A 22922-nucleotide genomic window follows, 5' to 3' on the forward strand; every position below is an offset into this window, starting at 1 on the left:
TATCTTCTAATTATGTTGATAGAATAGTTTAACAGAATCACGATGACAATTGCCTCTAGTAAGATTCATTGAGCTTATCTTGACAATCTTTCACGTAGACAATAATAGATACAGTTTCTGTACTCTGTGCTGCTATCTAGCTATTATTCAACAACATAATTCATGGGAGTTTCTAGTAAGAGACGCGTGGTAATCGTTTTTATCGGACACGGGGCACGCGGCACGCGGCACGCGCCCGAACAAACATGGGGTTTCCAGCACAGAATTGCATCTGCTTCGGAGGGGTACAGTTTGAGGGGTTCTCGAGGGGACTGAAAGGGGGAAGCCATGGTAAACCGTCACCCTCGCACCAGTCTCTTGCAACAAGGGTCGTCACGATTCGGCTAGTCGATGCCGGTCAATGCCAGTCAACGGTCGTTTTCTAACAGTCTTCGTACCTATATACGGTCAAAAAAGCTATTACTTCGTGAACCGAGGGCTTTTGGTTTAGAAAGACGGAAAAAGAAACTGTGAGAGAGTTTAAGTGTACAGTTCACTTTGTGAAGGGTGTCGAGTACGTATAGGAAACTGAAGTTTTTTTCGACTATCTAGTCTACTTTTGAGCTTTACGCTGGAGAAAATGTCGTTACTCGAAACAGTTTGTGAACCTTCAACGGTCAATTAATTTTGTTTCGTTAAATTTGATACCTTTTGCAGGCAAAAGTTCTGGCCAAACTCTATCCAAAATGAAAAGGTGTTCATCGGTAAAGTATTCTGTATTTCAATGTATTATTTCACTTTATGCGATTTTACTAGGTATGTACATCTTTTAACCAATTCCTACCGATAGGCACCCTGTTTGGCGAATGAAAACAATGATAACAAGAAGATGAAGTCGATCGAGGTAAACTGATTTTATTCGAACAAATTTCATAATAAATGATATATTATTAACGTTTGAAAGTCTAAAGAACATTTAACACGGTGCAATTGCACGCGGTGTTTGTACAGGAGCCAAATGCCAGAGAATATTTGCAATTGGCGTTGGCCAGAGTGCTAGAGCTCCAGCGAGAGATCAAAGAAGGAACGTACACAACATATCCCACCAGCGATCTTGGTAATACTAATTTATTTCGTAAATTTACCGCTGGATTCTCACGTTCCTTTGATAATTTTAAGCAACTGCCCTCAGCATTATATACAGAAAATTATGACATAAGTTTCCTAGTTGTTAAGAAGTTAACTTTTATTTTGTTTAGAACATACCGCTCTTTTTTGTAATGAATTAAGTGAAAAGTTCCAAGGATTACTGTCTACGAAATTGTTCTCAGGTGAATCCAGTAGCGAAGAAGACTTGTCAAAGGAGGTTCTTCGAAAAGTGTTTGAAAATTTGCCTGGCACACCTGATTCAGTTGGGACTATCATCAATAGAATTTCAAGGTCGAAGAATTCTCAGTTAGACGCAATTCATGGTAAAAAAATTCAGCTTTTGGGCTATGATACTTGCCGTAGATCTGCGATCGAGTTCATGAAGAATGTAGTTCGCGAAACAAAAAGAGACGTACCGTTGAAAACTCCTCAATCTGGTTTTCGACTGGGTACGTATTCCAGAAAGGAGCCTCAAGTCGCACATCGCAGAACTGGTTTGCTGAAAAACTCCCGTAAAAATGATGATAACTTTTCTTATGACAAAGAAATTCGCGACAGAATGCTGAAAAGCTTGGATCTCCACTTAGCTAAAAAACAAAAGGATTACACTGCCAAATTGATGAGATCTGGGATATAATTTAAAGAATTTCTGTATTTACTTGAATCTCAGTCGATTTCATTGAAGCCAAAGAAGTACTTGCGCATGTACAAAAAATCCCCAAAAATGATTGCAGTGTTAGTAATTAAGTAAGTTATTTTACAAGTTCCCATAGAAACTTGAAGTACTGATTAACAATATTTTATCTAGTCAGGTCATAACAGTACCGATTCTAACAATCTTTCTAGTCATGCATATGAGTCACTGAACATTAATTATGGAAACTGTGACAGCATAAGCTCATTGAAAATTATTTTTCTATGATATATAAATGTATATGATTATGTGTCGCATTATGAAGAACTTGAGGAGACATTGTTCAAAGAAATTTTTGTCATATTTTGTAAAAAACGTTTATTCATAATATACAATTAAAAAACACAAACTTCTAAAGACGTCTACTATTATATATGACCTAAATGTCAAACATTTTTCAAATATTCCGTTTTGTCTTTCGAATGGTAAAAAAGCATTGAAGAATTCCTCAATGAATCGACCTTCGATTAGACAGTTTTTGTTATTCATTCGCGGTTATCAGATAAAATCAATATCCGAGCAGATATACATTTTCTAAAAAAAACTGCCCGCTATTTGTCCTTAACAAATAAATTCCGTCTTTTTGCATGTATTTTTTTTATATCACATCTTGTACTCGCGAATCCTCGAAAAATTGAAGCATAGATCTATGAGGATTTCCATGTATAGTTTAATGAGATATTATGCACATTTATGCAGCTTATAAGATAGCTAATCTACACGGAACGCATCTAAATATCGACGCAAGAATATGTTTCTCGTATAGAAAGTACTTTTAATTCAAACTTATTTCGATGTTTCTCAAATTTCCAGTTTCAGAAATACCGTCGATACTGCACGCAAAAATGCACATTTATCGATCAGACATTTTAAGTAATTCTTTAATCTAAAATCAATTAATCATTTCCATATTAACACTGATATCGTCAATGTTGGCTAATAACGAGTTCTTTTTTATCGTAAAATGTTAATCTAACGTATCTTAATTCTTAATCCTTTTCGTTGTTCAAATTCATATGCTATAATTAAAATGATGTCAGGATAAACGTGCATTACATTCCTAATATATAAAGTTATCTGTTTGTCATATTTAAAAGTACCATTAATGATTATCCTACCACGTGTTTCTACGGATACGTGTATATAATAACGTCGATTTATTTGTCTATCATCTATCATTAGAACTAAGTATTTAAATCGTAACACATAGAGGGCTCTAGCAACAGGATTAAGCATTTCTGCTGATAAAAAAACCAATTAATGAAGAAAACCTGGCTATTAGAACCTCGATAGAATAGAAAAGTCAGCGATACCCTATTGATTACTAATTAAATTTAAACAACCATTGATTTTAACTTGTATATCAACATTTTACGCGAAACATGAAACCTGTTTTGTATTCCTTCCACTCGACAATCATCATCTCGTCACACTTATAGTCTTCTACTATCGCTACAATATCTACTACAAAATTAATACAATTGTAATTGACTGAAAAATTATTCTCTACCATGTTTACCATTATTGATCCGCTCTTATTTTAAAAAATATCTTAGCAAGCTATATACTAAAAAATAACATGAACAAATTCCTCGCTGCAATATCAATTTTGTAGACATCATCTTTATGTCCTGATTTGATCGAATCTTAACAAAACATGTTAATGTTGAAATCTTCGAAAGCTGCATCCTAATAAAGATCGAATTTTAGACGTGATCGTAGATCGTCGAGCGATTTCTCAGTGCTGCTGCACAAGAGTAGGTCCATTACCAGGATTTCTCCAGGGGTCCGGTATATCGAAATGCGCAGGAACAGTCAGCAGAGCATCGTCCGCTGTTCTATCCGCGCTACAATTTTTCGGCTTGACGCGGGTCGTGTTCACACATTCGATGGGAAGCTTATAAAAGTCTAATTTATAGTTGTAGCCCTGGCTACTGACGCGAATAATAGTGTGTAAGGGAACCTCCATGTAGGGCAGCTCTTCTGGCTTTTTGTCCATAAAGAAGCCGATGATGCAGCGGAGTACAGCTTGATGTGACACCACCAGAATGTTGTTCGATCTCTGCAATTCAGCAATCACTGGCTCCACGCGCTGCATCGCGTCGATGTAGCTCTCGCCCCAAGGATAGCGGTAGCGCAACTTATCCTGATCCCGCCATGCGAATTCCTAACGTCACAGAGAAATTTCGAGTCATTTTGGAAAGTTCATTTGAAAAGTGAGATAAGAGTTGCGATATTTGTATGGGATATTGAAAGAAAAATGTTGAATTACCTGTGGATAGTGCTCTTGCATCTCTTCGTAGGAAAGACCCTCGCAAATTCCAGCGTGGAGTTCGTTGAGCGCTGCAACGTGTTCCTGCGGCGCCTCTACTCCACGTGCAGTTGCGATGGTTCTTCGCAGACGACTTGTCAATACTCGAAGATCGGGAATTCTCATCGCGTTGAATTTAGTTGCCAACGCTTGTGCATATCTCTCACCGCGTGCACTTAACACCGCATCGCCACCAACCTTACCGAGGATGTTGTACTCGCTTTCTCCGTGCTAGAAACAACAAGCAAATTCACTAGCCTGGAAAGCAAATAATCGGGTGGATTCTATCAATTCTAGATAAGGTGAAAGATAAAGGTTGGAAAACTACTGGACGATTTTAAGATTGAAATGTTTAGATCGATTACCAACCCGAGAGAAGTAAAGAGTATGAGGCTTAACGGTGACGCTTCCAAGGTAGCCAAGAACGCTGGACTCTATATGACCGGACACTTTAAAGGTCTCGATGTCCATGGTGGCGGTGTTGATACGAACTCTGGGATAAGTCTTCTCGTCCATGGGCTCGTACGAGCGAACATAGTGAGCTATTTTGAGCCTTAAATCCTCCTCGGCACGTGCTGGGTCCATACCGAGGTAATCAGTGCTGTACCGTAATATCTCCTTGAAATTTTGCTCCAGTACAACCGGATCGTCGCAGACGCACTCGATGAAAAGGACGCGGTAACCGAGCTGCCCGGAAAAATAGTCGAAGACCTCGGCGCGCTGTGCTCGGGTCACCAGCGTGGCGTCCAGTATCTTCAAACAGGAAAATTCTTAAAACTAATTGCGCGGATTCGCGACTGCTCGCGCGGCGCACTCCTTTTTTCGCGACGGCGTTAGAACATCATTTCATTGAAAATTCATTCGCTTTATTTCGTTAATTCTCGATTTACATATCCTCGTTCCCTTACATTTGTCTTGTGGGATCAAGTCACCGCTATCGAGATCGTTCCTAGAATATTTATTGCCCGCCATCGATCGACCCAGCGATTTATCTCGAGATAACGGACCGACTTTAATCGCATCTACAACACTCTCGTACGTTTCTGCGGCTTCTAATGTAAAACGTTACGTATGATATATGTAAATTAAAATAAAAGGAGGGGGAAAAAAGTAAGCAAAACTTGTAAGACGGGATCCGATTGAACTGAAGAGAAAGGCAAGCCCCGAGACCTGCCGCTACACTGTCCTTCATCTATTCCCTCGTGTCGCTCTATTCGACGCGACTACTCAACAAATACTAGTACTCGTTCAGATCTGTATCTTTAATACATCTTCCGAAGTGGAATGAAAGACGACTGATTTGATCTCCAGACCGACGTGCGGTCTAACATCGCGCGTTCGCCCATAACTCGGCATGCCCCTAGTTTGCTCGTGATGCTTACAGCTACGGAATTCCCAGCTGCGAGCCACGCGGCGCAATCGTGCATCGCGTCTCTTTGGGCCATGGCCCTCAGTGTTGCGTTCGCTGTGTGATCCGGGCGAAACAGCTCCTGCGACATCGCTTCGCTGTACGGTTCCAGTCTTTTCCTTCGATACTCGCTCACCCTCATCACTGCAAACATACCAGAAATCGTTTACTTATCGCAGTATTGTTTGGGTTTCAGTTCAGTTGCTCTTTGGCCCTAATTGATATTCAAAGTGCAAGTTTACAGGATTCCATTTCGCAATTTTCCGTCGCACATGTAATGCCGTTGTAAACACTATTATCGAACTCTTTTTATAATAGACAATTAACGCTGATGTAAGTAGAAAGTCTCGATATGAGAGAAATATGTTAGGGAAAATATCAGCATTGGGGAATAATAATCTCTCGTAACGTGTTTCTATAACGATACCTTGAGACAGAATTAAACCGTTCAAGGTAAGACGTAAGTCATAAATGACAAGCTACGGCTACGTAATATGTTTGCCATATTTCTTGGGAGAATGTGTGTCTTACTGCCGCATTCAGTGCAAAAACGCAAAAGAAAAAATTTGAAATAGTGGACGTTGTTCGAACGCATACCTGAATCGTAAGAAGATCGTTAATTCAATTCAATTCGAAACAAATATTATATTATATTAATGTAGATGTCACTTAAGCATCGTTAAGATGTCACTGAGCAATAATAAATGAAAAAACATTACTCACCTTTAGCGGAATCGCTATTCCAATTAAGCCTGCGCGAAAGGCACTGGGCGACTTGACTTTTTCCACGACCTGGTAAGCCACACATGGCGATGACAACCCCCGCGAATTTACGCGGCGATTTCGCTATGCCCGGTGTCCTTACCGCGATTTTCTCCTTACCGGGTTCTGCGAAAGGAAAAACAAAGATCAATCAGAGTGCAATTACTTATGCAATCAGTGACTCACGGTTGCACATAGGCCACCTTCGACACGTTCGAAACAAAAGAGTCTTTATAGAATAACGTTGCTTTACATTGCTTTGCATTACTAGATCACTACCAAGAAAATATTCATTCGCTAGTTCAGATATGGCGTAAGGACTTTTCTACATTCTTCTTTCCACGATCAGGCTCTTTGTCGTTAGACATACATATACATAGAACGTTCCACTTTGGTAGATGAAGCAAAGTGACGATGATAGTTTTGGCAACGCGCTGTGTTTCAACTGTATATCAACATCGTTCGATTGATCATAAACTAACTACGTGAATTCGCATAACGTCGCTTCACATGGAAATGAAGATGTTGATTACGTCGCAAAATACTTTAAAGAAGAAAAAGAAATTACTAATCCTTTCGTGTAAACAACATTTGTCTCGTATTTTACGATGACGTGCTTTTTATGTTTAACCTTCACTTAATGCGAATGTCTCAATTACGATGTAAAATCATAGATTTTAGATAGCTTTAGATCGTTTATACCTATTGTCCAGATAAGTGTCTCTTGAAATCTCTTGAACAATCGATCAATCGACAAGAATGAACGAGAACTCTTCTTACCAATCACACACATGGTTTTCACAACGTCTCACGTTGTTCGATCTTAGTTTGTACCAATGTTGAATCGATATTGCTGAACGCGTTTCAAATCTATCACCAGCGAGTTCAGCTCGCTAGCGTGCGAATTGTTCGTACGAATTTCTAACGAACACTGAGACCTTCGCGTAGCCCACATTACAAGTAAGTAGCATCGGTGAACTTTATATTTAGAATTCTCTGTTCCGTGCAAGAGCTTTTGGCTGTGCTTTCTCGGTGATCGCTTCTTTCACGGTATTGTCCTCAGAAATGTATGTAACCATCTTTCACTAGTCTAATTTCCTCGAGTTAAATCTGGAACGCAGCCTTCTCTTTATCAGTGTCAAAATTTCGTTACATCGTGAATTTCAAGTAATTCGAACAAATAAATCGAGTGAAAAGCTAATTACATTGCTTGAGAAATATTCTTAAACTCAATTATGATTAGAAGTCATGAGACAGAAATACTTTTTACATGCTATTTCGTCATTCACGATATCTACCTTCTTTTTTATTCGCATATCTCTGTTCTGTCGTGCGCTGAAATAATTTCATCAACGAAATTAATTATGAATTAGACCCCTTGATCTCAGGGATCAAAGAGCCATGGTCGACTTCACGTTCGAAGTATAAATTTCCAATTCTAAGAACGCGAGAATGCTCTAAAAGTCAGGTGCTTGAAAAACGGAAGAGTTGCAACGGAAAATTTGATCGAAAGACTAGGCCCTTATTTCGCCCATAGTAATGACAATCATTGATTCAACATTCAATTAACCTATTATCCTAAATCAATCGACCAGAAATGCAACGAGACACGCTGTCGACACAACGTTAAATGTAGTTTAATAGTTCGTACGTTAACCCAAGACGTGCCGTTGCTCGATTCATTATTCAGGCATGGGAGGACAATGGTTGCTAGTGTATGGTTCAACCGTCACGTTGTTCGTGAAAAGGTATGCATGAATATTTATTACAAATTCACTGTATGGAACAATACTATCGAGTGAGGTTCAATATTAGACGTGTAAATATTGAATTCCTATCACATAGAGATGCTAGAAGTTTTAAAAATATTAGTAAGTGGTTGTCGAATTGTGAATTTGTAATTTCATTTGTCGTGACGCATTTCTTACCCTTCGCGTAAAGGATGAAAACAGGGTCACCCTCGCAAAATCGATAATCGGTCTCGACTAGAAACTCTCATTTGGTTGCATCAGAGAAATATTGCAACTGCCTATTGCCCATAGGTTGAATATTACAAATCTGTATAAAAACTTTCGTAGTAATCTAAAAATAAACTGATCCAGGAGACACGAGTATGGTTTATCTATTAAAATAAATTGAACTTTAAAAATATGGAATGACACAGGCTCGATAATAACGCGATACCCTGTAATCCTGTATTTAGTTGAGATAAAGGCGAACGATAAAGAATTGGAGCAGCCATAATAAGTCATAGATAAGAAGCATCTGTATCGCCAGATCAACAACACGTTACACGGGACAACGTTACAGTTGACAAACTCTTGTTTTATTTTAACATGGTAGATGTATACGTGCGTAGCGACAAGGACAATATAAATAATTGGCGCGTGCTGAAAGCAATACACATGCACCAACTGTAGATACATGTGAACATATAAAGGTATCGATTCGTCGGTAGAAGTATAAACTTGCAATTATGTACGAAAGTGTTTTTAGGTCCATTAGTAGATATAGCAACACACAATATGCATGTTACAGTTATATATTTCAAGTTGCAATTCTAATAATACGTCTATCAGTTATTCTGAAAGAGATTCATTAATTTCTTTTATTTCATCGTTAGGCTTGTTCCTTTCACATTTTACCGTGTGGTAAAGACTAGTGCTCATGTATTTTCAGAGCGCGTTGAATTCCAAAGAAATTGCTATCGTGATCGATTTCACATCTGAGTTAGCTAGATTATACGAATCATACGATAATACGATTTATAATACTCGTGGATTTCTGTTTGACGCAACTCAAATTACCAGTTGTCTAATATCGTACACGTGTTGGCACTAAACATTTCGAATTTATAGATTTCTTATCGACGATAACATGGACAGCGTGTCCCCCTTATCGTTCATTTACATATGTTTCTGTCGTTTCGTCGCTTTTTCCCGCCAGTTAACGACGTAACTGTTCAGTTCTGAATATTCCGCAAATGTACGCAGACAATTAGCTGTTTCAAGCTTACCGTACAACCTTACGAATTCGTATTTAGGAATCGTCTTCGTGACACGCGATTCTCGTCTTTCATTCTCCGCAACGGTTGGCCTTCGTAATCTAGTGTCTCTTCCAGCAGCTTGCAACCACCGCGTTTTTCATTGATGCAAAATTATCAGTATCGATACTCAAACAGAAATTGAGAGAACGACCGCGCGAAAGTGGAACGCCCCTTTGAAAATCGCAGAACGATTGGTCTGACACGATGACAATAACTATTGCCGTAATTAAAGAACACACGATACTATTTATTTGTATATTGGATATGCTACGAGACCCCGATCATTCAAGCTCATTAACTTTCTCGTTAACTCTCTCTATCTTTCTTTCCCTGACGATAAACTAATCTCTTCGATAAAGCCCCACCAAGTGTAAAATGACTATACATGTGTTCATTTTCTTTTCATATAGTTCAAACGTATAAACTGCTACCCATTTGAAAGAAAACTAAGCGGTCGTTTGTTATTAGAATTGACGAGAGTTGAACATTCAACGAAAATACGTGAAATTTGTATTAATCTCTGCAATTTGAACTGGCCTGTTGTCTATAACAACGATCTATTTACAACCCAGCGTATTTATAGCAATGCTCCGATTTCCCACAAGGCATAAGTTTGTGAAACCGTGGCCCGCTTTCGTTGAAATAACGATATAACGCAGCAGGTTTTATCGTTCACGTCTATCGAATCACGAGTACTGAGCCATCGTTTCGGAAACGAATAAAGAAAAGTAAGTCATAACATAACACCGGTGACTTTCATGTTTCTTTAATACAATTGTTATTTGTTAGTGACGACATATCTGTTACGTAACGTATTATTACGATGTCTTCATATCCACAGATAATTTGTAAGCAAGATAGCAACCCTGTATATTTCGCAAAATGCGATAACTGATAATCAATAAGAATGTAACTTGTCGTGTATGTGAAAGGTGGCCTGATCGTGTAAGTAAAGAAATCTGTTTAACGAGAGAAAAATTTGAACGATTTTCCCCTAAATTTACCTTGGCGCTGTTCCTCGGCACTTGGAGCCATAGTTTCAGCGCTAAACGAGGTATCCTTCGGTACGTTGGACGTGTTGGCTGAGTTAGCTGCCAGTGTTATTGGCGGTTTGTTGCTTCCTCCTTGGAGGATGCCGGCTTGCAGAGCGAGTTTCCTCTCAGCAAGGTAATAATCCAGAATCGGAGCCGCCAACTGGTCAAAACAGGTGGCCACCCAAGGCATAACAACCCAAGCTGATCAAGGGAGGCTTCTCTAGCCCTTTTTCCAGGAAAATTCCGTCGATCAGCAGGTAAACGAGAACAGAATCAATGACAGGAAGGATGAAAAGGAGCCTGGCAACGGTAGTGTTTCAAGATCCAGCGAGCAAGAGCCCTCTATCCGTACGAAATACCCGCTATAATCGTGTCCTATCGCTACTCCTCCTGCTCCTTCTGCCCTTGACTCTTAGGCTAAAGTTCTTCCGAAAAGTGATCGCTGCTTGTGTGCCGTATGATGGACAACAGGTCCTCCCTCATTCCAATTTGCTTGATCCTCACTTCCGGAGCCAGTTTGCGAGCTTCTTTGTCTTTGTTCGAAGAAAAGCCCAGTTCTCCGATCTTCTCTTCTTTCCTCGACACCCCCTCAGCTACCTCCCTCGCTTTGTCTCGCGTTTTAATTGCTATTGATACTGTTATCGTCTCGGTTGCTTCTCTTAGCGTTGCTGCTACAAGTTGCACAGCCGTGCGCACGCGCTATCACTATTTACTGATAGTTTACATAGTCACGGTGCTGCCCCACCGTCTTCTTACACGCCGGTGTTCCTTTTTCGTCTCCTCTTCCACCGTGCCTTGGATATTTATACACGAACGTTATGCCTCGCCCTTTCTTTCTCTTGCTCAACCGGAGCAGCGTGCTCGTTCAACGTTGTCGTTTCACTTGCTCACTTTGTTCAATTTTCCAGCAGAGAATTAATTCTTGATGAACCGGTTTGCTGGATTAACTTCTCCACCTTGGACCTACCAAGGTTAGATACAATTCAATTTTTCTGCCTGGCTTCAAGTCTGGCTTCAAGTCTGGCTTCAAGTCTGGCTTCACGTCTTTCTTCGCACCGATAATGGCTTTCGATGCTTTTAGATATGGCTGGATCTGTCTACGCGGATAAATAGACGATGTTCTTCGGATACTCAAAATAGGGAGCGTGAACTTCCGTGAGCGATTCAGCTACACAACTCGAGGAGATTCCAGTGACTGGTGTTGTTTCATCTGCAGCAGCTTTTAGCAACATCGACCCGGAGCTAGTAGGCGCCCTCTGTTGGAGTCAGCCAATCAACGATTCCCTGACCCCTCTACTCGACTACACAGTCACATTAAGAACACGTCGAACGGACTCGCATTTCTCGACAAAACATTCATATTTATCGGTTCGGCAAAGCCTTAGCCAGAAATTATTTCATACGAATATTTTCTATTAAGCTTCAGCAAAATATAAACGAATAACATTGAGCCAATCCAAAATACTGGTACTCTAAGGTCGTAGGATATTTTGGCTATCCAATGGCTTTGGTTTCCAATCGACGTAGTTAAATTTAAATCAGTAGTGTAGCATTTGCACGTTTATTTTCAACATCTGCTTTATACTGTTTGCTCCTAATATTGTATCAAAACCACTTGGCCAAACGAGATATGTAAGTAAGTACACATTGTACTAATTCGTTCGATGGCTGACTAAGGAGAATATCATACTTAATAGTTCAATTAGGTTCAGTGACAGACAAGATCGACTTCTACCAGAACATTTCCTTGACGTTATCTATTGTATTAAGGTTGATAAATTATGGTTGCAATTTTGATTTATACCGTTGTGTTTACTTTTGAATCTCACCCGATAATTCGACCTTATATATGTAGATACATTTTATTGCGCGCAAAAGCAACCTCAAGATTCACTACTATTTATTCAATTCGAAAACATGGTAAATAGATGACGATTGTTTACTAGAAGTAGGAAAGATCATAACATTATCTATTTTCGTGTAATTGTGCGACTGTTGAAATGATATTTGCCCTGATCGCTATCTTCTATAAATCCACCCTTCCTTTCCCTTGTTTTGCTCACTGATCAAAGTCCATACCGTTTCTTCTATTTTCCCAAAGCCATTTAATGAATCAATACCCAGACGCGGATACAATCGATATTTTTTTAATCAGATAGCAAATAGGAGATCATTAACATCTTGACCTGTCAAATTGCATCACAATTTTATGTAAGCATATTATGGATACTGGTTATGCATTGACGTAGACTCAATAGAATCGTCAAATTCCTTGGAGACCATTGCATATTTGCAATTGCAGCTCTCAGTTCAACCTGCCAATTGAATAATGTAACTTTTACGATAACAAAATTGTACTGCAATTATACAAGTTGCATAACGTTGTTTCGTCGTAAAACAAAACGGCCAATAGCTTGCGTATCTAGTAGTTTCTCCAGAACATTTACATTTAAGGAAATTGTAGAGTCAATACAGGTAATTATTCTGCTTGGGAAATTATTTTGCAAAGAATGATGAGTCATAAATGTAAAATTGTCAGTTGGGAAAGGCTAGTTTTGTCATGATTTATCCGTGAATATCATTAATAAAGAAAATGTGTTTTGTTCGTGCATAAAGTCTGTTATCACCGTCTAGCTTTCTGTAGAAACATTATATTTTTATTTCTCAATGATAACAACAGTTGCAGTTTTCTCCGTATGAAGAGACGTGACCTTCCAAGCACGTGACGCACGCACATTTTTCCAGGAAATCACTCATGTCAACATCTCAACATCATTATGACACCCTAATATTTAAACAATCATTTTTTTGAGCTATAAATATTTTTCAATGTGACAGTGAAATTCCTTCAGACATAAAGCATAGTCGCTCCAAAAATATATTCCTCAGAAAATGCTTTCTATCTGATGCTGTTCACTGTAAACGAAAGATTCCTTGTTTCCTCACCTATATACGTGAAAATATATCGTAATACTTGGATGCGTTTGACAGATAAAGGAAGGGACGACGAATTCTCTTGCACGTGATAAACGTGTGCTCCTCCGTTGCATGATAAAATGATGATAGAGGTCATGAACGATCGGGAGTAAAGCGAAATGAACTCTACGATCTGTTACTAAATCGTTGCACATGAAGAGTTAACATAACTCAATTGAGAGGAGAACATCGAAACATCTAGAAGTATCGCCCCACATAGTAGAGCGTTCTCGTTCCAAAAACGTTACAGCTAAATTTGTGAACATTACTGGTCGTTCGCTATAAATAGAAGAACGTTGCTAATGATCTATGATATTAAGATACATACTAATAATCTATTTGTAAAAATATGTAAAAGTTCGAAAACATTTCAAGGATTACTTGAAGATTGCCAATTTTAATAGATTTTGCAAGCATATTACTCTTATCGCTAGATTTGTTTTTCAGTTTTCATACATATTCCTACTTTAAATACAGAACAATTTAGATAATACGTTCTCTAAGAACCGATATGGAAAAATTTGTGACGTATATCTACTTTACATGTGTTTCATTAGAAAATCAAGTCTCAATTTGAAAATACCGCTTGAAGCGAAAATTTGAATTTTTAGTTCACAGTGCGTCACGCAAGGTGGCGCGTTTGTCTCAATCGATACAAGTTAAAAAGTCGAAGATTGTTTCGATAGTTTACCGCGCACCGCACCGCGCATTGAGCGCTAGAACTGCAACGTGGATGAATGACAGTCATATCGATGTTACCCACAACATGGCGTTCACATTGTGGACTCTTTTTGAGGCAACATTATTATGTTTGAATGCCGTTTGTGTTTTGAACGAGGAGAGATTTCTTGCCAAAGGTGTGCTTCTTTTCAATTCCCTTTTTCTTACTATTCGTTAGTTACCAGATTAATAGTGATAGAAGGTTTTGGTTATGTTACGTCTTACTGTACAGTTTTAAGATTTTATGAAACAAAATTACATTCGTTCTTTAAATTGTTACAGTTGGATGGGCAACGTGGCAAAATGTTCAAGGCTTTGGCGAACCTCCTACAATGAAATCTCAAATTTTGAACCTGGTTAGGTCTATAAGAACAGTAGCACGAGGTAACTGCGAAATAAGCTGCAATAATATTTAATTATATACTTCATGCTACAATAAATAGTATGTTTTTTTTTTGTTACAGTTCCACTAATATTCTTGAATATATTAATTATTCTCGTGAAACTGGTGCTTGGCTAATAAAGGTGTTTTATAATGCAAAAGAAAGAACAAAGTGCTGTGAGATGCCAAAATGCTCAGTGATGTACATAAGTGAAACAATTAAATTCCATCATTTTTACCTTCAGATTAGAGACAGAGCACATTCTTTGCCGGAACATATTTTTTTATTATCGATATCTCAGAATTAGCAGTAAGTTTACATAATAATATTCTTTTAATTTTGTTAATAATTATAATTAATGTAGAATAATTAGTGTTGTCAGTTCAGCTGAACCTGAACAGCTGTACGCAAAACTCGTTTAGATACCCACTTTTTTTAACGGTTTAATGCTTTTCTATATAAAAAATTTAATTGATTACATTTTCAAGAGTTTTCGAGATTCGTAAAGAAATTACAAACGTCGATGCGTCATTTTCGTCTTTTAACTTTTGTGTTTTACTGCCCTCTCAGGATACAAATGTTTCAAAATAACTGATAAGTAAATTGAACCACTGACCGTGTTTTAAAACAGTTAGTATCTAGTAATTATATCCCATTCAACGGTCAGCACCTTTATTCCCGCTTTATTAGATTTTCTAAATAAACATTTCGTGGTGATATGTAATGTTTAAAAGATTTCCAATAGAAAATGTGCAAATCCTATTGAATTCTTGACGTTTTTGAAACTAATTTTAGTAGTTGGAAAAAAATTGGTTTAGTAATAAGAATATTTTATACACGTCGATGGTAGTATATCTCGACGAAAAAACAATTAGATCACTTTGAAATTAGAATCAAGTATTTTATTTCATGATATTAGTAGTTATACAATCATTGAATTAACCATTACTTTTTTTATCATTGTTTGATTTCATATATTGGTAGACCTAGCACATTACCAGCTGGACCATAGTCACACACCAAGTAGTAATTATTCCAATTACTTGCGTATACAATCTTACCACAGCCAATTTTGTTTGTATTTGCCCAAACTATCTGAGTGTAGTGACCGACATTAGATTGAAACCTATTTAGAAACATTAAACTTGTAAATATCCAATTTTTACCAGCCAAATTATTCTATTCAATACTGTGACTTATTGTTAGTTACATGAAGGATTTACCTATATTTGTTCACTATGTTTCTGTTAAAATCTTCTACTTCATTATACCACATCATGATTATGTCTGATACTTTGGTATCCTGGGTTCCACTAGTCATCCTTATACCAACATTTTGACCAACTTTATATCTTTCTGTAAGATGACTTGTTAGGAACTTGTAAATTAACACAACATGATGAGACCTAAACAGTATATGTTAGGTATTGTTTAAATCTTACCGACGTCTCTACACTTATCGTGACCAAAAGTACATTGATTGGCCCATCGTTGAGCCACTTTGGCTAGCTCATCGTCCCATGTCTGAAAAGAACAGACGGATAAATTTCATTTACATCTTTAATGGATGTATCTTCTAATACTGATTGTATTGTAATAGTTACATATCAGATATAAGTAATAACGGAAAAGGCAATTTCGATGGATTGAATCTTGATTATTCATTATTCAACGTGATTAATCGTACCAAAGTTTGCATATTCGCCGCTGGAGGCTGGGGACCTGGATTTCCCCTTGTTTCTTTTCCACTGGCTACGCGTTGCCTGAGTTGGTTGTGTAAATTGACAATAGTATTCTTTTCCTCATTAGTCAAACCTACAGAGAAAACTTGACCGCAAACCGCTGCTGGATTCGGATTCTAAAATAACGTAAAAATCATATCTTGACAATTTTCTGTCACAGTTGTTTATGATACAAAAAGTTAGTATAGTAGTTTTTCTTGAATATGAAATTTCCAAATATACTATTCGGGTCGTGTTGCAGAATTTCAATTATTTTATCAGCAAAATAGAGTAATTCATACTTTTATCCTGTTTAAATCAAACCCAAAATTCCACAAAAATATTGTAGATAAAGATTAGAAAAAAGCGTAAGTCTTAATACTAACTGGGTATAAACACAAAGTTTGTTGTTGGCCTTGGCTTGTACATCTGTTGTTATTACAATTGATAGCACTGCACGACACAGCCAGAAACGTTGCAAGCACAGCAAAATACAGTAAAATATTCATATTTGGCTTCGCTTTTGTTTCCGTTAGAACCTATCACTTTTCACCTGTATTAGTGTATGACGAGATCGCGAAGGAACTCGACTCTATATATTCACCACCTTATCAGTTTACTCATAAAGTTATTTCATTTCACGGTAGATTAGATTTTTCGTTATTTTTTCCTCTTGTCTGCATCTTTTCTTTATCGTGGCTGTTACGATTTAACAATTCAAGTTTTCAAAGGACACCTCTAAAGGTAATATCCAAAATAAACTAATTCGTTTTCGTATATACCTATATGTTTCTTGTGTAAAACTGACATTCTCAATCGCCATCATTCTAGGAGTATGTTAAATTTTTATTCAAGAAGAATTATCTAATCGCGTTGATAAATTTTTCTTCCTATCGTATGAATTAATCAAGTAAATTTTTAAATCTCGATGTCGACAATCTTGTTAAACTTTACAAAAGTAGAACAGTAGCTGTCGTATTATTTGTCATATGGGGAGTCTAATGACTTCCATATCATATGTTAATTGATGCAAAAATACTGTAAATTTATTTTAAAGACAACGATTATCTCGAACCATGAATGACGTTAGATGTAGTACGTACTTATTTTTATTTCTTCATCGTCTTTCACAATTAGATATTTGCATTTATGTTTGTTGCCAATGTATTTAACAATGTTTGTGTTTTCCTTCTTCTTTTCTTTAAGATAAGGTCGTTAAATTACATGATTTTATTATAAAATAAGGTCATAAGCCTACCTTATCCTATTTGAAATAAAATCTATTCCGAGCTTTTCCAGTTATTTATTTTTGCTTCCGTATTTTTTTCTGAGTCATATTGTACATCCTCACAACATGATAATATCACTTTCATAATTAATCATTTGCTTTAAATGACGTGACGGAAACCACTCTCCCGTGCGAAATGAACTCCAGGAACGTTTATTTAATGGAATTCCATAAATTTTCATTTCTCAGTGAAAAATAATTATCTTCAATGTGTTATACATCATAATGTATTACATTTTCTTATGATCAAATATTTGTCATTGATTCATGTAAATCTCTTTTACCAATTAATTCAGTTCCCATGTCCTATTGAATGTACAATGGCAATTAATTTTTAACACGTTTGCAACCAGAAAATAATCGAGTCGAACGGAAACGTGAGGCAATATTATAACTGGCCGATCATCTCAAGCTGATCTCCTGCATCATAACTGTTGTAAAAGCAGTACTCGGACTCTCATGTTGTGCAATCCACTCGTCCGATTTATACAATTTCTGGGCACGTACAAGGCTCCACTGAAATTACACAGTTTTTTCTTCTCTTCTCTCTGTTCCAAGCCTCTCTGCATTCTCTGCACTCTTTCGTGTAAAGCGTATCGTGTTATATAAGTGATCCTCGCAAAAGCCCGCCCATCCTCCGTTCCTTGTTTTTCTTGCAAGTGTTTCGCGATTTTAACTCAATGCAATTAAGGGGTCTCCATAAGATAACTTAGAAGTGAATTTCAGAGAACATAAAGTCTCGATCTATCTATTGTAATGTACAAATGGGATACCTGTGTAGGTATAATTTGAGGAAAAGAAATGAAAAATATTAAAAGAATTTTGTTGTACGTAGTTTGAGCAATGTCCTCTGTAGCAATGTCCTCGCTACATTTTCCTGTTCATAATTCATGAAAAAACGACGTGACACATAATCTTAACTTTCTAGCGATTACAGCTCGTTGAGGACACCAATGTAATTGGTTCCATAATTATGAAAAAAAGTGTGCACCGAGCGGTAAGTAGTTCGTCAAAAACATATCCCTTTACGTTAACGAAGCGGATGTAACATTAAGCAATGCGAAAGTATAAGAACGCAGTGGCAGGGCCATTGTGAAGGAGCACATTTTACGAGCAGCCAGCTGCTCGACAAATCTTCTTCCCATAATTGGTTGAGTGTATCACATTGTGCGTTGCCATACTCTGCTTTTTCTCTCCTTTCACACGCCGCAACTTCTCCGATGTTGATAGCTCTTCCGATTGCGTGTTTCTCGCGGAAATGGTTGGTTAAAATTTTTCGAATGGGAACAGTATGCTTAGCAATGCGCCTGCTCGATTAAAAGAAAAATATTGAAATTTTCTTTTTCGAAGAATAAAACTGTTTTAAATGTCTTCGAAATATAGTAAAAAAGTAGCGAGCTCAACACGATGACGCATCTTATTCTTCCAAAGTAGAGCATGGACTCTATTGCGTGCACGTTTTTTCTTTCGCACGGCTTCTGGCTGGCAAGCACGTTTATGGATTATGCACGGCTCTTACAAAATTCCACGGAGAGTCTCACAGTTCCTCTTCTTCTCTCTCCTTTCCCCTTTTTCAATCTCACCATCCCTGCTGGCGAGGACGCGCAGCACTTTCCCTGCTGGACGCCGACATACGTAAGCCTTTTGGAATGGGTGAATCGTTGGTAGTTCGATTTCCTCAATCTTCAAAGGAATAAAACTTTCCCGATGTAAAATATTCGATTAGTTCGATCGACTGCAAACAAGTCTTCTAGTCCTCTGCACAAATAAAGCCAATGACTTTTCATGTTTGGTTTGTATCATCGAAGTGTTCTGGCATTCGTTAATAGTTCATAATATGCTGCATCCTGAATTGCATAACTGAAATTATAGAACATAAAATAGGAGTCGCTGTAATGGTTTAATCTACAGTTCGATTTTCTAAAATAGAGTATTATTGGCCGGGGCCTCTAACTTGCGATGTTGTCGCTTCTCTTGCTCGTGAATGGTACTTCTCCTACGCGACGTGTACCCTACTCATTGGGCCAATTATCTACGAATACTTATTGTTATGAGTCGTGGATTCTCACAAGTCTGATAGGTATTCTCTATCTTTGTCTAACGTCTTTCTTCTTTAGCTATTTCAATAGCGATCACATAGAAAAAATGGCGGACAATTCCGTTTCATTGAATTGAAATTGAAAACAGCTGGGCCATGTGCCGGCAGCTTAGAAAATCCCACTGTATGTGCTAACAGTAAGTCATCATTTTAATCTTGCCGTTCTCAGACGATTAAACACAGAGAACGGGGCGATTACTTTGAATAAGTATTATGATACGTTTCTGTAAAGTAATGATAACACTAGTATCTTCGCAAGCGAGAGCTGTAATGACCGAAATTTGCATGAGTAGAGTAATTCTTAATAAATGCGTAACATGTGCCTAAAGTACACGAAGAAGAAAACGTAAAAATGCATATGAAGATTTAACGCTTCGAATTGCGACTCTATATTCAGAGTTTAAACGTTTCCATTATTTGCTTTAAAAGTTCTTGTTAGCTGAATTAATTTAAAAATATACACTGCTTATCTCTATTGATTGCGATACGAACCCTTTATATTGGAAATCACTCGATAAAGTTTTTTATCGACCATTTGAATCGAAGATGTTCGAGGGAACAAGATAGCAAAGCGAAACCACTTTCGAATGTTTAACCGGTGGCCAGGCTTCTTCGTTCTTCTTTTACAAGCATCGGCTAAACGTTGCTCCTGAGAATCTACATGACAGCTAATGGAGAGTATTCGTGGTCTCCGGGGAAGTGCTAACAGTCTGCGCGGTTGCCTCTGATCGGTAGATGGAGTGAAAGGAGAAAGGCGGCAGTTTGTTGAAAACGAATTGGGTGTCTTCGTAGAAGGAAGCGAAAATGCGCAAGAGGACAAATGTTAACGTTGCTTTGGGTCATGCTATCTACTGAAACCTCGAGTGAATCATCGACATCGTAACATATGACATTTCGATTCAGGAAGAAGGAAGATCGTTTCATCGTTTTTCGTCAAAAAAGGAGTTAAGGGCAAGAAAGGAATGGCAAGCTCATTGATAAAATTGAACGAGGCGACTGCTTTAACGGTGGCGACGTTTTTTTTTATTTTTTTCTACAAAAAAGCCTTTATACAAGTATAAAAATGCGTGGTTAAAAAATAGCGTTTGAACATATAAAAAAATAGAGTGTATCTATGATTACGTGTACGTGTTTATCGCGTCAGCGACCGCTCCATTTTTCGAGATATTGTTTATCTGCTTTTATCTTTGACGATGTCGATTCTGGATGATTTAAACCATATTCGACAGCTGAAATCAACTCCTCCTCGAGTGATCGAATTATGTAGCGGACGCTGTGGAAAGCGTGTGTAATTGTATATACAAGACGCGTCTCCGCGTCGATCACGGCTTCGACCTCGGCTCCGGCACCATGACCTTTTCTTTTTGAGTCTTATTGAATACTTGGAATCTCTTTGAGATTCTTCTGTGCGCGTTTTGTTTCAGTTTATTTATCACTGGTTCGATCCCTCGCGGACACGACCGCGATGACGAATGATTTTGGTAAGATAGTACGAGACACCTCGCCGCTATTCAGGTCGTTAAGTGTTGGGGTTGGTCGTTTGGTCGTTCAAGTATACCCCAAAACCCTGGTCCGTTGAAGCGACGACCTATTTATCTCCAACGGGACAGGATCTCGGAGCCCAGTACTGTTCATGCGTACGCCCGCGATTCCGTAGAGGATCGTGACTCGTTGAAGCGACGACGATTAATTTCAACGAAACAGGAACCTGGGAATCCTTGCCCGATATTACCTTGTACGCACACTCCAATTTGTTCTGTATCTTCTAGCCAGAAACACGACTCGTCGAAACGACAACCATTGCACGAAGAGGGGCTTCTTCTACCTTGCCTACCTTCCAATTTTTCCTATCGATTAATCCACCTCTAAGAATTTCATCTAGAGACTCTTAACGATCTGTCCTTTGTACGACGACCTTACGAGCGATGTGCCAGAGAAATATTTCACTTGAGAAGAACTCGCGGTATGCTTGAAACGTAGTTCTTCAGATGTTACGGTGACCCTGGTTTAAACCTTCAAATTGACCTTAACCATGGATAGATTCGGTATTCTGCTCGAAAGATAGTCGCAGTGGTCGACTCGGTGTCTCCACTCGCTCTTTCTCTCACACTCCCATCATCCAATCTGTTTGAAGTTTTACGACTGTTTAGTACGGTGCACCGTAGCTACTGCTGGGTGCTCTGCTGGGTGCTCCATAGCTTCCACTTGGTCCGCTCGGATAACCACCAGGACCTTGACTGATTTGATTGAACTGCGCCACCTGAATGGCCTGCCTGATTCCTTCGAGATCGATGCCTACTACTCGGGTTTGGTAGCTTGGTACACCGTAACTCGAGCTTGGCACACCGTATTGAGAAGATGGAACACCGTAGCTGCTGCTAGGCGCGTATCCACCACCACCAAATCCACCGGACTGTTGAGCTTGCAATTCTTCCTTCAATAGGATCTGCCGAATTTGTTCCAGCAAAGCTCCATCGACGGATGCACCCTCGTTAGTTTGATAACCGGTAGACACGGAAGTGTATCCACCACCACCGCCACCACCTAACGATAAACCGCCACCGCCACTTGGCCTGCTGTAGCTGTAGCCAGAGGAAGGTGGTTCGGCTAGGGCGAACCCTGCCATGCCGACTATCATGCACTGCAACGAACAAATTTTGATTTTTTTTATACCATTGTCTTTCTCTCCCAGTCAGGGTCGAGAGTATTATCAGCGGGTAATATTCATTCAGAAACGAGAGCTAATTCCTGATAGAAAGTTTAAGACACTCGTGGGTTCAATATATCGATACGAGAAGGAAATATCGAAGTAGCTACGATCATCCAAGCGTAGTTGAAATTAAAAAGAAGCCACGGTCTAAAGGGAAAGTAGTGGCTCGGGTTGTCGTTAACAGGGAAACTCAAATTATTCGTAGAAAATGAAGCAATTCGAATTGCGGAAACGTAAAATCGTTACATAGTCCAAATAGCGAATCTGCCGGATAGGAAATTGTATAGAAGCACTTGCTTAACTAAAGCGACACCAAAGAAAATTCTGCGAATCTCACTTTGAAAATTTCTACACTTTTTCACCAGTCGTACAGCCACGCTCTCCTTTTCTTTCTGCGTGATATTGAATTAGGATAATGTCTTAAAGAATTGAACGTGCTTACCGCGATCAGAGGGTTCATGTCGGCTTCTGCGATGCCGCTCGGTTCTGTGACTTCGTGGAAGGTAGACCAGGGTCCTTTATACTACCACGAGAAGCAGGGGAATACTTGTAGCCCCCACGAAGAAGAGACGGGGGCCTCTCGAGTGAGAGTAATTCAGCTGCGAGACGATTCTCTCCTCTACCCTTCCTCCTCGCCTCTCCT

General features: G+C 38.6%; 5 protein-coding genes across 7 annotated transcripts; 2 read left to right on the forward strand and 3 right to left on the reverse strand.

The window, feature by feature from the left end:
• Window positions 1-725: 725 nt before the first annotated feature.
• Window positions 726-1904, forward strand: LOC143184172 (uncharacterized). Its single transcript, XM_076386211.1, has 4 exons — window positions 726-743; window positions 830-883; window positions 991-1076; window positions 1297-1904. The coding sequence occupies exons 1-4, from the start codon at window positions 726-728 to the stop codon at window positions 1763-1765; spliced, it is 627 nt and encodes a 208-aa protein (XP_076242326.1). The 3' UTR covers window positions 1766-1904.
• A 1656-nt stretch (window positions 1905-3560) lies between these two features.
• Window positions 3561-10573, reverse strand: LOC143184171 (6-phosphofructo-2-kinase/fructose-2,6-bisphosphatase). Of its 3 annotated transcripts, none has more exons than XM_076386208.1 (6): window positions 10354-10573; window positions 6265-6429; window positions 5516-5685; window positions 4503-4886; window positions 4095-4364; window positions 3561-3989 (listed from the first exon to the last, which is right to left on the reverse strand). In XM_076386208.1, the coding sequence occupies exons 1-6, from the start codon at window positions 10571-10573 to the stop codon at window positions 3561-3563; spliced, it is 1638 nt and encodes a 545-aa protein (XP_076242323.1). The 3 variants fall into 3 exon arrangements, with proteins under 3 accessions (XP_076242323.1, XP_076242325.1, XP_076242324.1); XM_076386210.1 differs by lacking the exon at window positions 10354-10573 and adding an exon at window positions 7084-7222; XM_076386209.1 differs by lacking the exon at window positions 10354-10573 and adding an exon at window positions 7006-7207.
• A 3280-nt stretch (window positions 10574-13853) lies between these two features.
• LOC143183924 (immediate early response 3-interacting protein 1) lies at window positions 13854-15181 on the forward strand. Its single transcript, XM_076385747.1, has 3 exons — window positions 13854-14216; window positions 14362-14463; window positions 14544-15181. Exons 1-3 carry the CDS (start codon window positions 14093-14095, stop codon window positions 14597-14599), a joined length of 282 nt encoding a protein of 93 aa, XP_076241862.1. The 5' UTR covers window positions 13854-14092; the 3' UTR covers window positions 14600-15181.
• Window positions 15182-15342: 161 nt separating this feature from the next.
• LOC143183921 (venom allergen 3-like) lies at window positions 15343-16711 on the reverse strand. Its single transcript, XM_076385743.1, has 5 exons — window positions 16570-16711; window positions 16150-16320; window positions 15905-15986; window positions 15686-15818; window positions 15343-15588 (listed from the first exon to the last, which is right to left on the reverse strand). Exons 1-5 carry the CDS (start codon window positions 16690-16692, stop codon window positions 15420-15422), a joined length of 678 nt encoding a protein of 225 aa, XP_076241858.1. The 5' UTR covers window positions 16693-16711; the 3' UTR covers window positions 15343-15419.
• A 4561-nt stretch (window positions 16712-21272) lies between these two features.
• Window positions 21273-22858, reverse strand: LOC143183922 (uncharacterized). The gene is made up of 2 exons (XM_076385744.1): window positions 22722-22858; window positions 21273-22210 (listed from the first exon to the last, which is right to left on the reverse strand). Exons 1-2 carry the CDS (start codon window positions 22737-22739, stop codon window positions 21716-21718), a joined length of 513 nt encoding a protein of 170 aa, XP_076241859.1. The 5' UTR covers window positions 22740-22858; the 3' UTR covers window positions 21273-21715.
• Window positions 22859-22922: the final 64 nt, after the last annotated feature.

The sequence above is a fragment of the Calliopsis andreniformis genome, chromosome 9 (genome assembly GCF_051401765.1).
Source record: "Calliopsis andreniformis isolate RMS-2024a chromosome 9, iyCalAndr_principal, whole genome shotgun sequence".
Lineage (NCBI taxonomy): Eukaryota > Metazoa > Arthropoda > Insecta > Hymenoptera > Andrenidae > Calliopsis > Calliopsis andreniformis.